Source organism: Cryptotermes secundus, unplaced genomic scaffold, assembly GCF_002891405.2.
Source record: "Cryptotermes secundus unplaced genomic scaffold, Csec_1.0 scaffold152, whole genome shotgun sequence".
NCBI lineage: Eukaryota > Metazoa > Arthropoda > Insecta > Blattodea > Kalotermitidae > Cryptotermes > Cryptotermes secundus.
The window spans coordinates 544227-560097 of NW_019720705.1; the positions used below are offsets into that span (position 1 = coordinate 544227).

Here is a 15871-nt window from a genome sequence, read left to right on the forward strand (position 1 = left end):
GTACCAGATGTAAAAGAGCACGTGGTATAAAAATCAAGCAACACTGAAACCGTCTGCCGTAGTTCAGGTACATAGAAGTAGTGAACCAAATACATGAAATCATGCACCTGTGGCAGCGTATAATTTTTGCAGCTAGAGCCCAATTTAAAATAAAGCTGAAACGAGTTACTGATTTTAAAAAAGGATAACTGCAGATATGCGTTAATCAATTCCCTTCTATTTTTTACTGATGAATCGACGTACAAGAGCTCTGAAAAGACATCAACAGAATAAAATTAACTCAATAAAGGACGCAGACTAATACTGAAGTAGGTAAAATGTCTTTTGTACTAAGTAGAATCTTACAACAAATATTATTTTTTTTTTCTATTGCTAGTCGGGTGGGACTTAGTGCCTTGTACTGCGGCCACCTCTGGCCTATTGTACCAGCCCCAGATGATAGGTGAGGGTGATTGTGGAGCAATTGGTGGAATGAAGATTGGCAGGGGAAACCGAAGTACTCGGAGAAAACCTGTCCCAGCGCCACTTTGTCCACCACAAATCCCACTTGACCAGACCCAGGATCGAATCCGGGCCGCCGCGGTGGGAAGCCAGCGACTAACCTCTTGAGCTATGGCGCGGCCTTACAACAGATAAGTCAGTACCCAAAAATATAAACAAAAACAGTTATATTATCTCGTTTCATGAAACCTGGGCTGAAACATTCTCGTGTAGTCAGAGTAATTCACAAAATATTATCTTCATTCCAACATTTGATAATCTTCTTCTGGTGACTTAATTATTCTGGCAGACTTCGGGTCAGATTGCATCTGTACTGCTTACCAAAGTCACAAAAGACATTATGTTTCTAGTAGGTGGGGCAATTATTTTAAATGTTGCAAAGCACCTTCTTTGCTCAAAATTGTTCAACAGGTTCTAGCCGTATCATCGTGAAATGCTTCCCTGGAGAGAGCGTTCAGTGTTACGCAAAGCATATGGAAGGAGAGGAATGGTCTGAAAGTTGATATGGTAAAAACCGAACATCTAGTGCATTTAAACTACAATATCGAATGCACTTAATCTGACGGTAGGAAAGAGTTCACCAGCGTTGAAGACGGAGAGGAAGTGGAAATTGAAAATGTGATATTGGAGTGGCGTAGTAGCGTTCGGCAAACCTGCTGCTTAAGGTCAGAATTCAGGTATCGTTACACAACTTTTACTTTTAGCCGTGTAGTTTTTGTTTATAAATTGTTATAATTTATCATGATATCACACAGTTATGTCCTCTAATTAAAGCCTCTTCTTACATTCTCATTGGAGTTTCACTGGAACTTGTACATATTGTGAATACAGAACTGATTTTTAGCTTAAACACAAATGAAAACTCAAATAATGGTCTTTATGCCAAGTCGCTAGAGTAATTTTAAATGCTTGAGAATTACCAATGAATCTGATCCTAATATTTTTAAAATGGGGGAAAATCATCCTGATTTCGAAGAGAGGAAGGCTACCCAAAATGTAACACGAGTTATGCAAGGATTTAAGAGGGGGAGAAGAAAAAATGTCCAGTTCTGGCTTAAGTAACAACTGGAAATCCTCTCCAAGATCGTATGTCAGAAACGATCTGTCTTTATTATCATATATTGCTTATATCTATTATTTATGACCAAACTACCAATGACCTTAAACCGATATGTCAGTTAGAGCGCCAAACACGAGGCGAGAAAAACAGCTGACAAAAAATGCAGATCCATCAGGAGCTCTACAGTTCTCTTTTAGACGTCGGCCATTTTTTTTTCAGTTTCTTAATCCTATACACAGTTAGTAGGACAGAACAAAACAAACAGAAAATAAACGTACACAGACATCCCTGCCCCTAGTGCAATTCGAACCCACGATCTCAGCGTTCGAGAGAGTGAAGACAGTTCATGCCTCAGACCACGCGTCCACTGTGATCGACAAAATGCATATCTACATGATCGAAAAACAAGGCAACGCTTTAACTGAAGTTGCGGTCTGAAGTGGCCGGTAATGGCCTATAATTTCCTAATTATTTTTGCAGATTTTAAAAGAAAAAATTGATCTCGATTCGACTTTGTCTTCAGCAATGACAGGATTGAGGTGTATAAAGAATGAACTTAAGAAGTTATTAACCTATTTCCTTCATTAAAAAAAAGGAGACTTATGAGAGCACATTGGTTGTCTGTGTCCGTATGTCTGTGTACTTGTGTATCCCTCCCCCTCCCCCAACCCTTGGAAGCCGGAATAATGCAGTCAGAGAATCGCTGGGAAAATGTTTATGACTATACAGTGACTTGGTAATTAGTTCTTCCAGCTACTGGGTTCCCGAGCTCTACGACTACGACTGGTTCTGAATTCAGTCCCTTCAAGTTCAGTACGTTGGTGTTGGTCCTCACCAGCACATTCGTTTTGGTTCCGTGTCTCGCTAGACTCATGACCACAACTCTCACAACTCCCAACTCACAGCCGTGAGCAGAGAGTTGTCCTCTTTGTATAGTTTCCTGTCGGACCGCAGAGAAAACACAAACTCCAAGAGTACTGTGTGTCTGTACGTGCATACCCCTTATCGTTACTAGGCAATAGCTAGGTAAACACGTTCCCGCGTATACAAACGCATCAGTAGAAGAATAATTTTATTATTTTTGGACGCGTAGTTTTCTATGCTGTCGTCGTAACAAATCAAAATAGATTATTGTACTATTAAATTGTTGCTGGGCGATGGCAGGCGACAATTTATCCCACTGACGGACAAGTTTTTAACATAAATTCTTGTTTACTTTCCGCTCTGCCTAATATCATAAAAACGGAAGTGATGCTATTGGCACACAAATACATCGGTAATTTTCCGTATCCCCCCCAACCCCACCTAAACTTCATAGACGTCGTTAAGAAAAGAACCTTGTATGTATGATAATCCTGCTCCTGCTTTGCGCAGAGTGGGGATACGAGGTTTGCGCGGATCTTTCCATTTCGTTGCTACCAATGCGAAGGAGCGGGTTGGAATTTACTGACCGCGGTAGAACAGTGAGTTAGGTGGTGATGGTCGAAACTACTGGCTAAGAAGATTAATTTTTAACCAAGTAAGTGTATTTAAATGGTTTGTTCTAATTGTAGGATGAATAACATATCCTTGCAATGAGCGGCGAATATGAGTCAGTGGGATTGATCGAGCTGCTCCGGGCGTAAATAATTCATGCGCACTCTACAAAAATAGTCTGATATTACTTCCAGATTAAACCAGTAACATAAGATACTGTTGCTGTAGCGAGTTCCGAATTTGTACGCACAACTTCTTGCCTGAAAATATTTCAACATTCGTAAGTCCTGGAGTTATTCGCTCCTTGCGTCTCCTCTTGGCTGTGTAACTCGATGGTTGCAACAACTACAGATGTAACGATCATGTATAAATATTACCGTCAACACAACAGTACTTTATTATTTATTTATATAAATAAACTACATGTTACGACTTCAAATGGGTCATCTTCAGGTGCCGCAAATTTCTCACATACTATTACTGAACTGCAACGCTAACATTCTCATTTTCATAAATGGTTCGTACAAGTTAGTTTCTGTTCAATTTCCAAACTATACGAAGCTTAGACTAGACAATATAGCATGAATTAAAAATAGTACAAAAGTAAGTGTATGAGTGATTGAATGACTCAAATTCTGTGTATATAATTACGCAAAATATATTACGGTTAATTAGATGATAGAACGATGTCAAATATTATAACATATAAAGTATATAGTAATTCGGTCGAAGACCTGAACAGAAGAAATCAATTTCGAGAAATGAATGTAGATGTGATTATAATTTTAAACTGGTGAAAAAGCGATGAAAAACTTAAAGTGGATATGAGAGAAACTGGTACAGGCATATAGCTTGACTTTGTGGGTATGGCAAACAACATTCGGTTTATTTAATTGTGGAAATTTTCCGACTTTCTTCTGTGATTCTTCAACCTTTATATAAATACTCTGAGCCATGGAGCTGTTCTTCTTATTAAAGCTAATATCCCGTTTATTTGCTTGAGCGAATACTATTTTTTTTATTGCTAGTTGCGTGGGACTAAGTCCCTTGTAATACGGCCACTTCTGGTCTATTGTACCAGCCCCAGATGATAGGTGAGGGTGATCGTGGAGCAATTTGTGGAATGAAGATTGGTAGGAGAAACCGAAGAACTCGGAGACAACCTGCCCCAGGGCCACTTTATTCACCAAAAATCCCACTTGACCAGACCCGGGATCGAACCTGGGCAAGACAGCGACTAACCGCTTGAGCTATGGCGCGGCCTTTTGAGCCAGTATTAATCCAGATATTCACATTGGGTCTAATCTTTGCCCAAAGCTCTTTCAGCCATTTTTAGGAATGTAAGCAACCCTGCAGAACACCTCTTAATTTCCTTCCGTCAGTTATTCCGTCCGTACGCATGAAAAAACTCGAGAACAGCTGGACAGACGGTCACGAAAATATTGAAGAATACTATGGAAGCTTGTTGCGGTACCTCGGTTTTCATTTAACTGATATATTTGGAGACAACTTGACATGAAAGTCTACATATGTTCCTGCGCATAGCCCGAAAGTAACTGGGTAAATATTTATGGACACCAAAGTTTTATAACAAACCTTGTACAAAAACATAAAATATGCAGTTGTGACGGTTTTGACCCACAAATCCCGTGACAGAGATATGAAACAGCCCCTTTAATTCTCCCTCCTCCTCCCTTCTCCCCCTCCCCCTGAGTCTTTCAAAACATACACACAGGAACTTACTCACACTACACAACTAAGATCCCGATACCTCCGAAACGTCGTAACCCTACCCACATTTACACATCGTAAACGCCCAAGAATTGAATTAACATCATTTATTCTATCGTCTGCTTTTATAGGGTCACAGGTTGTCTACCGAGATCCTATTCCCAAATCCAATTTCTGTTCCTTGTTTCTCTACTGCCTCTTCTGATAAAAAAAAAGCATTAGGATTGTGACAACAATGGGATTGTTCGTGGAATAAAAGGGGAAACCCGGTCTTCTGTAGTTGCTACGATACGGGGGAAAGCCGAAATTACCTTCTGCCGTTTCTAGTTTCGTTACAAACTCAGCGGCTCGTCCCTCTGCGGGCGACGGTTAATCGTTTTCGGCACCCATCCTGATTCTGGGTTCGTTCCTTCATCTTTCCTGAAGCTGACTTCCGGTCCCTACGCAATTTCTTTCCTCTGCATCACTACCGCAGAACCCCAAAATTCGTCTGTCTCTCCGTTCCACCTTGTTTCTTTCAAACAAGGTGTCGCACAAATGTGGTACAGATACAAGTACAAGATTTTCGCAATAGAGAAACATCATCAGATCGAGATACACGTATGCCAGACGCAGTAATTAAATATTGCCGTCGAAACTACTGGCTAAGGAGATTAAATTTCTACCAAGATAAGTTGGTTTAAGTGGTTTACTCGAGTTAAAGACGATGAAACGTATTTTAGAAGGCGAAAAGAAATTGATCGTAGGAAATGATAATGCGACTTGCGATGAATTAATTAAAAATGAAACACAAGAGTCTACGGAATTGATTTTGGTCTTACTTCAAAGGCTCTTTATAAGCAACTTTTTGTTTGAGGGGTGGGAAGACAGCATTCAGACATAACTAGACACAGACGATGTTGAAACCGTTGTTTCTGAAGATGAGCTGCAACATTTTCTGTGTTTTATCAACAGTTAAGTCTCGGTATTTATGGTCAGAGCACCACATTTCCGCACGCAGAGCCGATTCTTAATTTATTTTAACAACTGCCCGTATCAAATCCATCTGGTGAAAAATCGTTCAGCATCCATAAAAGAGTAAAGCATTACTTATGCTCTATCAGAAGCATCTGACGACTTCAGAAATTTTAAGAGTATTTTCATAATAGTATAGGCTTAATTTTCATGCGTTTTTTTCTTGAAAGAAGTTACATTTTCCAACAAGGAAAGTTTTCTTTCTCTGTCTATATATGTACGTATATAAACAATTAAGAAATATGCTTTAAAATACGGTATTAAACAAAAAAGGTGACTTATGTTACTGAGTTCATTTATATACATTTAGCATTGCCGTATTTTCGGGCATAGTCACGTTTATTTAGGTAAAGAATACCCCCCCCCCCCAGAAGGTGTGTGGCTAGGACACCGTTGACCACAAGTCCGTCACTGGTATGAAACAACATATAGCTTAATATGTAGTAGATGCACATTATTTTGTTGTTATTTTGGCCGTATGTATAACAGTAGGCCAACCAATAATTCAGGTCTTGTAGTTAATAGAAATATCACTGTAGTTTATCGTTTTTCTGAGTAGCCTAAAAAGTAGTTTCGTAAACCGAGAAGTAAGCCTATAGTAAGCAAAGCACCGTCGATCTTCCTATAGACTTGCGTCTGTATTTCCTTTCGTTCTCGAATATGTGCACTGCTGAGAGGATCTCATTGCATATTTCATGGATGAAAGATCCTTAGTGTTCATGAAAGTCAATTCCTTCGTTGTGTTAAAGGAGGTATGTATGAAACGTTTTGCATCACACTTGTATTGAAAAGTTTCTGTGTTTACAGTCAACATAACCTGCTACTACACTTTACTGTTTTGCATTTCAGAAGACTTCAACGTCTATGGATATGCTGACATTAATTTGCGCCGTTGTGGCCCTGGTCATCTTCCTGGTACTTTGGATCCTGTTCATCGTGTTCCCTTATGACTACAGTTGGATTCTCAGAAGAAGTGATACGGAGAAAATTGAGCTGATACCTGGGCCAAAAACTGTACCTTTCTTTGGGAACATATTGAAATTTAACGTTCCAGGGGATCGTACGTACACATTTCGTGTATTAGTCCTCTGTAAAAAGGAAGAAATTAAATTCGTGTCCAAACCCCCATTAATGTTATTCATTGTGAAGGAAACTCCAAAATATTTTAAAACAAATGTACTGCGTCGTTGAGAGCTGAAGTGACAGGAGTTTGGAGAAAACTGCATAATGAGGAGCTTCATAACTTGTACTATTCTCCAAGTATAATTAGAATGATCAAGTCGAGGAGGATGAGGTGGGCAGGGCATGTAGCACGAATGGGGGAGACTAAGAACGCGTATAGGATATTGGTGGGAAAGCCAGAAGGAAAGACACCACTGGGAAGACTAAGGCGTAGGTGGGTGGACAATATTAAAATGTATATCTTAGAGAGACAGCATGGATGATAAGTATTGGATTGATCTGGCTCGGGATAGGGATCAGAGGATGGCTCTTGTGAATACGGAAATGAACCTTCGGATTCCGTAAAATGTTGGGAAATTCTTGAGTAGCTGCAGAATTGGCGGCTCCTCCAGAAGGACTAAGCACCATGAGTAAGTAAGTCCTGCGACGTTTGGTTTTCAAGAAACACGTCACCATCAAATGGCGCAAGCTATCAAATAATCTAATTAAGGGCGCCTTGTAGTTTGCAATAAGTGTTTGATTCGGCCTCCGTTCAATTCAAGCCTGAAGGTAATGAGCCACACACAATTTCCTACAACACGTCTTAACGTGTTGGCAACGACCTTTGCCACAGCTGCTTGAGGTCTTGCCACGAGAGCTTCTCCATAGTCCTAGGAGGGACTGCATAAACGTGCTCCTTCAGTGACCTCTGCAAGAAAAGTATCCGTCAGATTTAGGCCTTGCGACTAAGGAGACCATGCAATCGGCCCTCAACCTCCAGTTCACCTTCCCAGATATGTCGCGTTCAACCACCGTCGGACATCTTTCCCATACTGAGCTGGAGCTTATAGTGTTGAAACCTCATTCTCTACTTCACAATTCGAGACGTATCTTCAAGCAGCAGCGGTAGAACAGTTTCCGAAAAATCACTGTGTCGTTTATCAGTCTGCCCATCAGGTATCAGAGGACAGTAGTCTGGAATCAGATGTGACTGTTATGAACACTGAACACACACTCGCTCGTAAAACATACGTTGTCCGTTCACAGAGTATTGTATGAAAAGGTCATCCATAGTGTGTTGATGTAGTAGCCAGCAGCAAATTTAATTCATAGAGGACGATTGTCTGGTATCAGATTTGTCTCTCGCGAGTAGCTGTGTATGCATAATTGTGCATCAAGAAGTATCTCGAGGGCTTTCATTTCGGATAGTTCAAATTCTAACGCGATATTGCCTGAGATTCTCCACAGCTTTTGTTTCACAGACGAAAATATGGCAAATTCATTGGCTGATGCCATTGTTGCTTTTAAATTTATGGGTGCCATAGATGTTACACTTCCTGTCTCATGGAGACCTTGCTCCAACCATCGAATCACATTAGCGTCTGGATGACGTCGATTAGGAAAACGTAGAGCGTATTTCCTTTCAGCAATATCAGTTCGACTACGACAGTTAACCGAGGGTGAAGAGCATGTTAAGTATTCGTCGTATGTGTTCCGTGATTATAAGATCAAGATTGATTCCTGCTGTACACTGCTGCTTGTCTTCGTATCTTCGTGATAAAGTAACACTGTCGAGAATTATGTCATTCCCCTTGACAGTGACGTGTATTCATAAAACTAAGCGTCTCAGGTCATATGTTATATTTGAGTCATAACATTTAGAGCTTATGTGCGAATTTCGTTTCGTGCTGTATATGCTACGCACACGCTCACACACTCGCTCACACTCGACACACATTCATACTCACACAAGGAACATAACGCTTGCTCGGCGACAGTTGCAAATAGTTCCAGGGAACGCCGATATCGGCACCACTAGTAAGTTTGTATGTTGGCTGACAGCTTAGTGTGATAACAGATGGTGCGGCAAATTGTAGTAAATTTATTAAATTGAGTTGATGAAAACTACTATAGCCTATAAATATAATATGTTGACAGGGATACGTGAAAAAGGATTGGAAACGCAGAAATTCGACAAGAGACTTGCTGTTTTCTTTTGAAGGTCATTTCCACTAACATTTTATAAAATAATTATTTGTTTCATAAGTCATTTAACTCTTTCAGTGTCTAGACTACGTAGCGTCTGAAATAGCAACTAATTTCGAAGCCATGTTTATGTCAACAGACACCAGCCAACCGAGCTGGATAATCTAATGGCAAGCATACTGGGATGCTAGGTTCGAACTTTTAACCGGAATACTGGTGTCCCAAATGGCGTTCTATACGATTTTCCCAAGTCCCTCAACGTAAATGCTGCGATAGTACCGTGAGTACACCACGATTACTTGTTTCCAAATCCATTTCAATTGATCTACCCTCCTGCCATTCAATGCTATACGGTCTACCTACAGGCGGTGTCCATAAATAAATCAAAATGAAAACATAATCGGAACACAGGTCTGTGCATCTAACAGTTCTCAAGTTTTAATAAAATCATAATAAATGGAGTTTTATTCTTTTATTCCCGAATTCCGCCTTGCAGTGTAAATCGAGATATGATTCCAAGACTGAATGCTCATGTATTAGTATTTTTCATTTATTAAAAATTGCACAGTATCTACAACAATTTTGGTTCCAATTATGTCTCTATTAGAAATTTGTGTTTTTATGGAATCAGATAAAACACTTCATGACTTCATATGATTTCACAATACATTTCGTTATACAACTAGCGCCTGCTTTTAATTAGCAACAAGAGCATGTGCAAAGTGTTTGCTGTTTTGAAGACATAGAATCATTAATTGGAAAACGAACCTAATTTAATGATGATCTTTCAACAATAACATAATAACTATAATAATGTGGTATACGTTTCAGAGATAATTAATGTAATTGTTCAACTACATAAGGAATATTCGCCAGTATTTCGCATCTGGATTTTGGGATTCCCCGAGGTGTTTATTACAGATCCAGATGATATTGAAGTAAGTAAGAAAATAGTATTTATTTATATTATTAAGTTAATGTTTTCAATTCTTACGAAAAATATATATCCAGATGATATTGAAGTAAGTAAGGAAATAGTATTTGTTTATATTATTAAATTAATGTTTTCAATTCTGATGAAAAATATCAATTTTCAGAAGCATTAAAATTTATATGCACAAAAAAGATGTTAATGGCACAAGATTTGTGCGCATACTGCTTCTAATTTGCATTTATTAGCTCTTCTCTATATAGCTGTTGGCACAATTAAGATAAATAAAGCTAAGAATGTAATCATTACCCAAAATACAGAATTATGACGATTCAATAACAATATAAGAAGATCCGAAAAACCAAACAGTATGCAGTGTAAGTAACGCTCTAGTCTTGTACTCGGGAAGTTCCCAGTCTGATTCTCGGCTGGAGGACCGGCTATACGGACTGAAGTTCTCCGTGGTTTTCGTATGTCCCCCCAAGCAAATAAAGTTTTTTTTATTGCTAGTGGGATGGGACTAAGTCCCTTGTACTGCGGCCATTTCTGGCCTATTGTACCTGCCACAGATGATAGGTGAGGGTGATTGTGGAGCAATTGGTGGAATGAAGATTGGCAGGGGAAACCGAAGTACTCGGAGAAAACCTGCCCCAGCGCCACTTCGTCCACCACAAATCCCACTTGACAAGACTCAGGATCGAACCCGGGCCGCCGCGGTGAGAAGCCAGCGACTAACCGCTTGAGCTATGGCGTGGACCATACCGCGACCATATCCTTCTGAATCTTTTCCAATTAGCCACACACCCTATCATAGTCTGCAGAGTCTTCAATAAAATGTTTTTAAATAACACACCAAAGCACAAACCCAGAACGCTCTCTTTTAATGTTCATTGCAGTTTTTATTTTTTTTCCCTTCCAACAATTTACGTTCCCTCCTTTGTATCGTCTTTACCACTATCATAAAAGTTGAATCTCTTTATAGAAGTTGGATTTGAAGTTCTCGGGATCAGTAACTGTGAATAGTAGTTGTTTTCTGGGACGTAACGTCGTGTAGTGTGGTAGATGTTATACGACGTTTCTGAGTAATGTAGCGTCTCCATTTACAAGGCCGAAGAGTAAGCCAAGCAGGAATTCAGCAATAAGCAAACGGCATCCCTGCTTCAAAGCATGGGTGGATTTTAACCGGACTAAAATAGGTTACGACCCAGAAGCTAGAACTCCTCTTATTTTAGTTAATATAACATTACTAAATAGCGTGTAATTATATATTTTATAAATCCATTCCTTGCAGACGATACTCAGCAGCAGATCCCACATCAAAAAGAGTGTGGATTACTTACTTTTAGACCCGTGGCTAGGGGAAGGCTTACTCACCAGCTCAGGTTCGTAAACACACAGCGATCCCCGCTGTGAAGCTGATTAGTCTTAGATCCCAGTGACTTTAGTTTTATCTGTGTTCTTCCCGTCATTTGTCATAGGTTAAAATTATTTATAGAATGGATCAAGAAAATCTAAATGGGAATAATTGTAAGACGGATTGGCGAAAATAAAAAATGAATACCTGATAATAATAAATTATCAATATATTATAGGTAGTAAATGGCAGGAACACCGCAAGATCCTTACACCAACATTCCATTTCAAGATTCTTGAGGAGTATGTTCAGGTGTTCAACTCAAATAGCCAGGTTCTGGTGCAGAAACTTCAAGAATGTGTCGGACAGCCCTTCGTGGATATCAACTCACTTATCACAATGTGTACACTGGATATAATCTGCGGTAAGATATACCTTCTACATACAGTGTCCATCTGTTCGTCCGTCCGTCTCGGCCTGTTTTCCAAAATGGAGATAAGTAGAAAAATATGATAGAGATTAAGAGTGTTCCTCTTGGAGAAACAGCAACAGAGAAACGTTCATTTCGTTACAAATGAACTACTCATTGCGTTGTATACACCGTTCCACAGATTCCTGTGAGATTCAATGTGGGTGTCTTTAAACAAAATTTGTTGGAGAATTTTTATTTTCAGCCACCCTGATCCACAAGAGCCTAGTCGACATAGAGTCACGGACGAACTTTTCAGTGTCTCCCATAAACCGTTCCATACATTCAGTAATTCAATATGGATGACTTACGCCGAACATTGACAGGGAATTCAGACTTTCGGTTATATCGATTCATAAGAAAGCCTGATTCATATAAGAGCATAAACTGAACTATTGGCGTGTCTAACAAATCTTTCCACGGATATTTAAAATTCGATATTGGAGAATTCACTGATTTCAATGTCATTATTCCTGTTTGTAAGTGACCTTAATATACTTCAAATAACTCTTTGGTGATTGCACGCGCTATTTTGTGAGGTCCGTTTTTTCAATTTTTTTATGTTGCAGAAACAGCAATGGGCATATCTGTCCACGCCCAGAGAGGTGGACAAGTGGAATACATTAAAGCTGTGAAAAGGTACGGAGAATGCACAATATTTTTTCCTTCAGAGTTTGATATTTTCAGTTGCGATACCATGTGGTATTTGGCTTGTAATACTATACAGTTTCACGACCCTGAGAACCGCAAAAACACCACCCCTCTACTCCGTGAAATCCAGAACATATGTAACACTAATTCTAGAGATCTTTGTAAATACTAGCCTCAAACATTTCCTCTCTTGTTTGCTTAAAAAGATTTTTATGTCTACCAGGAATTAAGTAAATGATTTTCCTAGGGAGTGAAGCGCGGCCGGCGCGTAAGGCTGACAACCTCACCGCCATCTTTGAACCGATTGTCAAGGTAATGTGGGACTCTCAACGTCTCACAACCCTATGGGCCTTCACGGCCTGGTACAGGGATAGCTTTACTTTTACATTACTATTAGGACATTGATAATGTGCATGCACTTGCGTGTTCGTATGTTGCCATTGTCTTGCTCATAGGTTTATAACTAAACACATCACAAATATCACACTGCTTAACAACAGAATAATACCACTGTTCTTAAGCTTGCGTGAAAATTCTGCGCAACAATTTCAGAGGTGTTTCCTAGAGCATATTCAGTCCGGACAGTCATATGTTATTTATTGAAATGCATTTCAATGTTATCCTCTCACATACGCCCAGATCTCCCATGATGTCTCTCCTCTTAAAAAAAACAATCGATTAAAGTGTGTATGCATTAGTCATCTTACCCAAGAGCGATACAGGAATTACCATCCAATCCTTCATTTGTTCATCCTGGTAATATTTGGTGGAGTACAGACTATGAACCTCCACGTCATGTAACATTCTCCATCCTCCTATTACTTCCTCTTAAGGCGCGTCCACATTACTCGTGCTCGCCAGGCTTATGCTCGTCTGGCTTTTACTTGTGCTCGTAAATCTTCATCCACACTAATTCAGTTGCTTGCCAGGCTTCGGCGCGTGAGGATCCGTATATTTACTCGTAGTGTGTATAGGCTGTAGTCGTATTTTAATTTATTGGCTATAGTTTTTAAATTAAAAATTTAAAATTTGCTTGTCTCGTGACTTGTCATATTGTCCACATTACTCGCGGGCATATCGATTCACACGAGAACAAGCATGAGCACGAGTAATGTGGACGCGCCTTTAGATTCAAATATTTTCTGTGCCCTGTCTTCAGATAACTTCATTTTGTTCTCTCCTTTAGGAAGAAAGACCGCACAGAAACACAAATAAAATTATAGTACTGTATACTTCAATCGTTTTTCTCCTAGGAAATGGGAAGACAGAATGTTCTGCAATGCCCTTTCAAACGTTACTCTTGGTTAGGTTTAACATGCTTAAGGAAGTAACATCACAGAGGCTGTGTGGCCTCCTCCTTATTGCCATGAAACAAGGCTGCATAACATCCGCAACGTAGCATGTCATACTGCTATGAATATTGTGACATGTAAATCAATTGCTAGGTAACGCCCGCAAAGCACATACGGTCGAACACGCAACAATGGAACAACGGGGTTATGCAACCCGCTTCTAGGCATTGGCTTCGTAAACACACTTCCGCGTAGGCAGTGACGTCACACAACAGCGAATAGCAACCACGTGACATATACTCAGAAGATGCAGAAATTCAATGGTATAATCATTTTCCAATATGAGCCACAGCAGAGATAGAGAAAATTATGTAATCATATTCACAACAAATTGAGCGTGAGGGATACTTGCACTTATATTTACATTACATTGCATTCCATAGATCCATAGCTGTAGGTATCTGCATAGTATTCATGAGAACTGTGCCATTTCATAAATTCGAACTATGTAAACTTGGTAGAATTTTGCAAGCTTTGTTGTTTTGTGTCCTTTTCAGTCCTATGTGTACATCTGCACAACAAACTATTGGCAGTCCCTAACCAGGGGAGAAATAGACTGGTTCCATTAAAATGTCACTGCGAAATTGTTCTGACTATAGACAGTTTATTTATCTATAAGATGACTATGATTTTAATGTATTTTAATTTTTCAATTCTTTTGTGCTGCAGAATTTCGGAGTTATTTATACATCGGCAGATGTCTCCATGGCTGCACAGACGTTTCATTTTCAAACTCACCCCTTCTGGTCTAGAGCAGGCCCGAGTGCTCAAAACTCTACATGGCTTCACTGAAAAAGTACGTTATTGCTATTTTTCTCAGGGGTCTGTTAAAATAAGTTTTGGCATGCATTTTCTGTAGGGTTGAGGTGATTCTTTGGAGTAATTAAGCAACCACTAAAGGTCTAACATTTCAGTAATAATAAGTTCAGCTTCCTTACTTACATATTGCAATGTTTATTTTTACTATTCCATTCCTACTTATCCTCTGTCTAACCGATCTTCTGTGCCACATGCAAGACTTGTGGGTCAGTGCATATAACAAGAGCATTGGTAAGCTTGTACTCATAGTCATCAACATATGCCTCTTTTGGGCAATTAGAAATAGTGTACTTTTATAATCTCAATGAAACTGCTGAAGTAGAGTTGAAGCAAATAGTGAAGGTTAAGTTGTTCCTGTGCTTAGGTGATTAAGCACTATGATGAAGACATATAGGAAAGTGGATGTATAGATCCACGTTATCTTGACCTCGGCACTAGTTGGAGGTGAGTAGTGCCCCAGTCAATCAAATGGACAGTACTCTAAATACGTATTGTAAGTAAATGTTTCATCAGAACATAATCCTTGAACTATTAAACATTCAACTATTTGGAGACTTGTATTTCCACTTTTCAGTTATCACTCCATGTTAGGATGGAATGAATGGTTTGGTAATGTTCCATAGAACCTGGCACTTCACACCTTGAAGGTGGAGAATAACCTAATTTCCTTGATAATGATAAAAGATTACTTGAAGATGGAACACTTCAAATTGATTTCTGGACTTGAAAATATGTACAGACCAACAACATTTCTTTTCATAATTGGCCTTCTTTAGGATCATGGCCTACTTTCTCAAGAAAGGTTCACTGGAATAATGGAAAACATGTGGACAAATTAACTCTCAACAGCTTGTTTTATTACCTCAAGAATTGAAATGCTTAATTTTATCTTTAGTTGAAAATGACCAGCAAATTATGTAATAGTTATCAATCCTGCCTTCTAAGTTCTAGGCCTTGGATTTAGTACTCAACTTTGCTATTCTTAAAGAACATTCACTGGTTCTTTAATGCATCTAGTCACAATTCAGAATAGCACCTTAAATACATTTTGATTATTACCCCTACAAAAATGTAAGCTACTCCATTTTCTAGGACTGCTGTCTTCTGGGATGTGGCACCATTTAGATCTTGTGTGAATTGATGTTTCAGAGGAACATATCACCTCCAGTCATGAAATCCAACATATTAGATGGTTTATAAATAACTGAATCAAAACATTATGTAGAATACAGAGTATGGCAAATGACCTTCATGCTTTAAAAGCTGATTTTAAATAACTTACTTTAACTACACTAATTAAAATGTTTGTCCATCTACAAGTAACATCTCAAAAACTGCCCAATGGATTTTCAAGGAATTTGATATT

The 15871-nt window shown here is 39.1% G+C and overlaps 1 protein-coding gene across 3 annotated transcripts in view; it reads left to right on the forward strand.

Moving 5' to 3' along the window:
- Window positions 1–2943: 2943 nt before the first annotated feature.
- LOC111871169 (cytochrome P450 4C1) overlaps window positions 2944–15871 on the forward strand; it is a 35771-nt gene continuing 22843 nt past the window's right edge. For all 3 annotated transcript variants that reach the window (XM_023864066.2, XM_023864076.2, XM_033754273.1), the window contains exons 1-7: window positions 2944–3080; window positions 6632–6842; window positions 9761–9867; window positions 11152–11242; window positions 11453–11638; window positions 12253–12322; window positions 14356–14482. In XM_023864066.2, the coding sequence (XP_023719834.1) occupies window positions 6647–6842; window positions 9761–9867; window positions 11152–11242; window positions 11453–11638; window positions 12253–12322; window positions 14356–14482 (777 nt within the window). In that variant the 5' untranslated portion in view covers window positions 2944–3080; window positions 6632–6646. The remainder of the gene's footprint in view (window positions 3081–6631; window positions 6843–9760; window positions 9868–11151; window positions 11243–11452; window positions 11639–12252; window positions 12323–14355; window positions 14483–15871) is intronic.